This window comes from Sciurus vulgaris, assembly GCF_902686455.1.
Source record: "Sciurus vulgaris genome assembly, chromosome: 4".
Lineage (NCBI taxonomy): Eukaryota > Metazoa > Chordata > Mammalia > Rodentia > Sciuridae > Sciurus > Sciurus vulgaris.
The window spans coordinates 140,802,175-140,808,727 of record NC_136464.1 but is presented as its reverse complement, the minus strand read 5'-3'; the positions used below and the strand labels follow the sequence as shown (position 1 = coordinate 140,808,727).

Here is a 6,553-nt window from a genome sequence, read left to right as displayed (position 1 = left end):
ACCACTGATGTGAATTATTTCTTTATTGTTCACAATATACCATAAAGTGAGAGGACTATAACTTCACGTCACATTGTACAGATGAGAAAACCCGACCTCTGAAGAATTAAGAGAATCATACTTGGTCATGTGGACAATATGTGGTAGAGTTGGTCTCAAAGGACTGGAAAAGCTGTCTCCCTATCATAATGACCCCCTGTGAACTTCCATGCCTTTTTGTTGCTCACTGTTAAATGTACCGTCTCCTGAATTAGGCGACTTGTCCCTAGGTTTTTCCTCTGTCTAGCCTAACACTTCTACCTGTAATTTAATTTATCCCAGGGTGGCATTAGTATTTGTTTACCAGTGTCCTGGAATACAGGAAAAGCCTTATAGCATCTTTGTATAGCCAGCATTGTGACCATGGTGAGCAGTCTGGCACAAATTTGAATCATCTGGGCATCTTTAAAAATGTTTCATAGGTCCCTGACTTACAAAAACTCCTGCAAATGCATATTTTTTAAAAACTGCCATACCATAGTTAAATCATTGCATAGTGTCCAGCACAGAGCAAATATTTAATTAATATTTTTTGAATGTCTGGTCAATTACTTAGCAAGGTTATTCAGAGAATCAAGGTTATTCAGAGAATCTACCTAGTCCTCAGCTTGCTTCTTTAGCTCCATGGGTTTTATTATCATCTTTCTTTCAAGTTCACTTTCCATTTCCTCTAACTAGAAAGGACCTGCATTGCAAAACCAAACAGCAGTTGTAACTAATAAAAGGTAATATTTTGTTTGATTTTTGTTATCGACCTAATCTCTGGAGTCTCAAGGTAATATTGTTCATAGTCTTAAACATCTAAAATTGACCTCAAATTAGGGATACCTGTTAAACAGTTCCTGAAAGTACCTAGTCTCCTTGAGGCTCCTCCCTCACAAAGTGTCAGGCGGGTCACAAGGATCCTTACTATACTCTAAGGTGGCTGTGAGACCTTAAGTCAACTCACCTGCAGCTCGGCGAGTTAGCTCAGCGCGACATCCCAGCGGGCGGGTTGGGGTGGGGTCTCCGACCAGTTGTTAAACCTGCGCTAAGGTCAAAGGGCGCCTGGGAGGAGAACAAATGGGGAAATTCTCTGGGGCGGGAGCAACTAGCGGCTAGAAGGGAGAAATCGAAACTCAGCTGTTAAAACCGCTGCCTCTGCTCTTTGGAATCCCCTCTCGAGACTCTCCCAGTGTCCCTGCCTGTGTCCCTCCCGCAGCAGCGGCGGCGGCCCAGGACCAGGACCGCGGGCTCTGAACCATGTACACTCGCAGCAAGGTGGTGGGCTCCAAGCTTGGCGCCTCCTCTGCTTCCCAGGACGCCAGCGGGTGGCGCGGGGAGGTGGGCCCGTTGCAAAGCCAGAGACAGGGTGTGGAGGCGACCCCCAAGTCCCCTTCGCGGGAGAGCCTGGGCCCCGCGGGCCAGGGGAGGTAAGTATTGAACCACTTGTGTTGGCGGGTGGGACCTGGGCCCCAAGCATACTCACAGGCACGGTCCTAGTCTTTGGAGCTGGAAAGCATAGGGGCCCAATAACAAGATTTTCTGGAGAGAATGAAATATCATTTGCTTAAATGAAAGCATCCATGAATTACCTTATCATACTCCAATCCGCCAGTTTGTGGTCCATTACTGAATATTCCAACCCGGCCCCACTTTTCTTTTAAGAACACACTTTTAAGCCAGCCTCAGCAACTTAGTGAAACCCTGTCTCAAGATAAATAAAATAAAATGGGCTGGGGATGTAGCTCAGTGGTAAAGCTCTCCCCTACACTCCCCAGTACCAAAAAACAAAAACAAGGAAAAAAAGGACACCGTTTTACTGTTTGTGACTGACTACGGGTTGAAAGGGATGGGTGTGGCGAAATCTCTCCCTAATTTTTCGGCCGTCTTAAGAATTGAAACTCCCAACTAGGTATGAAAATAAGTTTCGCCTAATTTTTTAGAAATACTGTGCTGTAAATGGAATCACCAGTCAGATGTCAGGGTAAGGGCCAGGAAGGAGTGCTATATGGAGCAAAGAGATGATCAGATGTTACCCTCGGGAGCAAGCTTGCATCCCAATCAGACTCCCACATAGACTAACCTCCTGGTACTAGAAGAGCGAGGCCAAGAAAGTGAGGACTGCATGACTCTAGGTGAAATGCACCTAAGCAGGAGCAGATAAGTGGTATTTATTCTTAGTCTTTGGTTCTGGGACTGCAGGATCCTGGACACATTTATTATACAGGGGGTCATCTATCCTCTTCTTCCACCCGATGAAGTGAGCTGTTTTCACACTACTCTACAGTTTGTAAAGACATTACTGTCTTTAAGTGTTGCCTTTGTGAATTGTAACTGTCCAATTTCATCCTTTTCAGTTCCTTCTTGGTCACATGACAGACAGATGCTGGTTGCTAAGGAATAGTTATAACCTTATGACCAATAAACTGTAGAGCTTCTCTCTTCCCTTGAATTCTGAAAGTATCAGGACTTCAGCATTATTCAGCTTAGGGTTACCCTAAGGTGTGGTGGATGATCTAGAAATCAATTAGAGATTGCTGAATTTCTCTTCTCAGAATAATTGGCATCTTGCCATAATAGAAGCTCATTAATTTTAGGTAACCTACTGTCTATGAGCTGCAATATTTAATAGCAATTGAGGTCATTGACATATGGTCTCATGTCCCTGAGTGGTTAATGATAAAATAATTTGCATGACTTTTTCTATTAAAAAGTATCTATTTAGATACAACCATTTGTGTGCTTGCATCATCTTAGAAGCATTAGTGGTTGTATATGTTTTCTTATTTGATTTACTTCAGACTCTTGCTGGATCAAATTGTTCAGAAAGGGGCAGTTTGCTGATTAGTTATGCAGGCCTCAGTACCCCAAAGACCTCATTGCATACTATTTTGTGATTTCTAAGATGATTTGCAAATAGACCATTAGAGAAATTCCTGGAAGAGTTCAATTATCTCTGAATTTTTTTCCCATGTGAATCAGTTACTTATATCCACTTTCTCAGTTGACTCCTTTAATGGAAGTGGGAAACAAAGGAGAATGGTTGAGTGACAAATAATATCTTGGTAAAATTAACAACACTAAAAATATAGGGTTTTATTTTGGGGGAGAAGGAAATTAGAAGCAATTTAGAGAGGGTAATGTGCTTTAATAGTGAAGTTCTATTCATCCACATTAGAACATATTTGTATGACTGCAGTTTGAAATTTAATCTTGTATATATCCTTCTGCCAATTCATTTAGGGAGCCCCAATATGGGGATTAGTAATATGGGCTTTGATGCAAGGTTGCCTTGGGTTCAAGTTCTGATTCTATTGTTAATTGCTTTCTGAGATGCATAGATGCTTTACACCTCAGTTTTCACATTACTTGAAATAATATCAACCTTCAAGAAAATATCCAGTAAATATTAGAAGTTGGTAGCCTTAACTTCATTTAACAAATGTTATTTGACCCAGTACTATGCATCACCCTTAAATAGAGTGATTGTGTTTTGAAAAAAAAAACAAACACTGATTTAAAACATCTACTTATATATTAAAAAAAAAATCGATGGTAATCTGTTAAAGTCAATGATTCCTGATGACCTCTGATAGAATATAAGGCAAGCCTGGGTTCTTGATGGTATTTGAATATAAGTAATTATAAGTATTTGTTATTTCATATTATCTTTCCCAGTTATTTTTACTTGGTGATTTTTGTCCTTAAATTTTATATCCACACAGATCTAGAGAGAAAAAGCTTATACAAACCTCTATTCCAAAATAATCATTCATCTTTCCCTCTAATATTTTGCTTGTTTGTTAATATCTTTCACTCATATCACATCTAGATAAAGACAAAGACATGGAGTTTTAACCTGATTTTTACCCCATTCTGGGTAATAGACCCCCTTGACTGTGTTATACAGAGGGTTCGCTTCATTCGGATACTTGTCTATCGTCATAGCACGGTATGTTCCTTTAGCTTGATGTTGTCTGAAGGAAATAAAAAGATATTTTGAAAATGAACCCATAATGTAGAATTTTACTGCACAGTTACCTTTAACATAATTTATATACAGATTTAGTTTACCTTAACATATTTGTGGCTTGCTTTATATGAAGTACTGTAGAGACTTAAAGATGAGCAAAAATAATAGCAAATACTTATGTAGTGCTTACTGTGTAATGATGCATTTCACATACTAACTCAGCCCTCACAACAGCCCGATAATAAGAGGATCTTTCCCTCTTGATAATTTTAAGCATAGGAATAAATAACCATTCAACAAAAAAGACCTTATGAAGCTCGCTGTCTAATTGATGGGGCAGACATTTATAAGATAATTACATGAATGATCTTTATGTGTAGAATAAAGGAAAACCAGGGTCTGAACTAGTTGTGGCAGCAGGAAATTCTTTCCTAAGAAGTGATGCCTGAGCTGCAACCTGCAGGATAATGAGAAGTTGTGTGTGTTCTGTGTGTGTATGCACACGTGTGTGCATGTTTTCTGACACCAAATATGTTATTTTTAACACCAACTAAACTCTGACACTACTGTGTGCCCTACAGTTCTATACAATTCTGACCCCAACTGCCCAGAGTTAGTGCAGTCTCCACAAATTAAGGGTTCAGCCCGCAAAACTGCTTCCAATTCAGACTTCAGACACCAGCTGCAAATGAGTTGTCAGCCTGGTAGACTACAAACTGGGGGATTGCCCACCACCTTTTCCCTCCCCCAGGTTTGATAATTCACTGGAATGAAAGGGAGCTCACAGAAACCACTAGTCTTAAAATTATAGTTTTATTGTAAAAGATCTGACTGAGAAATGGTCAAGTGGAAGAGATACATGGGGCAAGGTACTGGGAGCAAAGGTGGAGGGTGTGTCGTGTAGACAGCGTCTGTGCCCTGTCTGGGTAGGTGCTTGTTGTGTTTACCAACAGGGAGCTCCCCAAACATGGGGGCTCAAGAGTTGCTGTAGAAGCTTCATTGTGTAGGCATAAAAAACAAAATCATTGCCCATTAGTGGCTGAACTCAATCTCTACACCTTTCACCTGCTCAGAGATTAGGGTAGGGGACCAAAAGTTTTAACCTTTTAATCACATAGTTGGTTTTCCTGACCACCAGCCTCCATCCCCAAACTATCCAGAGATACCCACCGTGAGTCCTTTCATTAGCACCCCAAAACTAATGGTCACTCAGAATTCCGAGGGTTTGGGGAGCTGGTTGTTGACCCAGGGACAATGGCTGTGTATTTATTTTTTCAAATAGGAGTTTAGATGGCCTCTGTGGCAGTCAGAGAAACTTGTCATTCAGATTGTCTCCTTCATGATAACTTAACTGTGGGGAATAGAGTCAGTGGCAGCCCCAGCTGCTGCCCTTTTGCCTCTATCACACCCTTGGCTCCCAGTGCTTGTGTATGCTGCCACCTTCCCAGCCAGGTCTGGGCATCACAGGTTCTAGTGCCAGCCTGTTCCTGGCCCGTATGGCACTTTTGCCAGAAGACTCCCCGCTAAACCAGCCAAGACTTTCTGAGAACTGTGTGCACTCCGAGGCTCCTTCTACTCAGCCCTTCTTCTCCTCAGCCCTGCTCTTGTCCTCGGGTTTTCCTGCCTACCCCCCATTCTCCCCATTTATCCTCCGCAGGCACTCCCCTGGTCCATCGCTTGCTTTTCTAACACCATCTTGGTGTTGCCTTCTGGAAGGACTCAGAGTGGCACAGTCTCTAGGGCACACCATATCCAAATGACAATAGTGTAGACTCTCTATCTCTCTTTCAAGTTCATTGTTGGCAAACTGTCTATGCGTATTCAGGAAGCCCACTCTTTTTTCTCATTTCTTCCCTTGGGGCCTACGGGATATTCCCCACTTTTGCTTGGGGGGAAAGAAATAACCCATGTAACTGAAACTTTTCCTTCCCCTTTATTCCCAAACTTTCAAAGGAGATGAGGGGAGAATCAAGGACAGCTTGGTAAGAGCACTTATTAATAGCCAACTCCTGATTTCTCTTTTTTTTTTTTTTGTCTTTAAAAAGCATTGTGTTTGCCAGAATAGCTAAAGCAATCCTTAGAAAGAGTGAAGCAGGGGGTATCGCAATACCTGATCTTCAACTCTACTACAAAGCAATAGTAACAAAAACGGCATGGTATTGGTACCAAAATAGAAAGGTAGATCAATGGTACAGAATAGAGGACACGGACACAAACCCAAATAAATACAATTTTCTCATATTAGACAAAGGGGCCAAAAATATGCAATGGAGAAAAGATAGCCTGTTCAACAAATGGTGCTGGGAGAATTGGAAATCCATATGCAACAGAATGAAACTAAACCCATATCTCTCACCATGCACGAAACTAAACTCAAAATGGATTAAGGACCTCGGAATCAGACCAGAGACCCTGCAGATTATAGAAGAAAAAGTAGGTCCAGATCTTCAACATGTCGGCTTAGGACCAGACTTCCTCAACAGGACTCCCATAGCACAAGAAATAAAAGCAAGAATCAATAACTGGGATAGATTCAAACTAAAAAGCTTTCTCTCAGCA

At 41.5% G+C, this 6,553-nt stretch overlaps 1 protein-coding gene across 3 annotated transcripts in view; it reads left to right on the top strand.

Moving 5' to 3' along the window:
- The first annotated feature begins 1,108 nt into the window (after positions 1–1,108).
- EPSTI1 (epithelial stromal interaction 1) overlaps positions 1,109–6,553 on the top strand; it is a 97,487-nt gene continuing 92,042 nt past the window's right edge. The window contains exon 1 of one of the 3 annotated variants that reach the window (XM_079136961.1): positions 1,109–1,451. In XM_079136961.1, the coding sequence (XP_078993087.1) occupies positions 1,282–1,451 (170 nt within the window). In that variant the 5' untranslated portion in view covers positions 1,109–1,281. The remainder of the gene's footprint in view (positions 1,452–6,553) is intronic. The other 2 variants (XM_079136962.1, XM_079136963.1) reach the window with 2 other exon arrangements.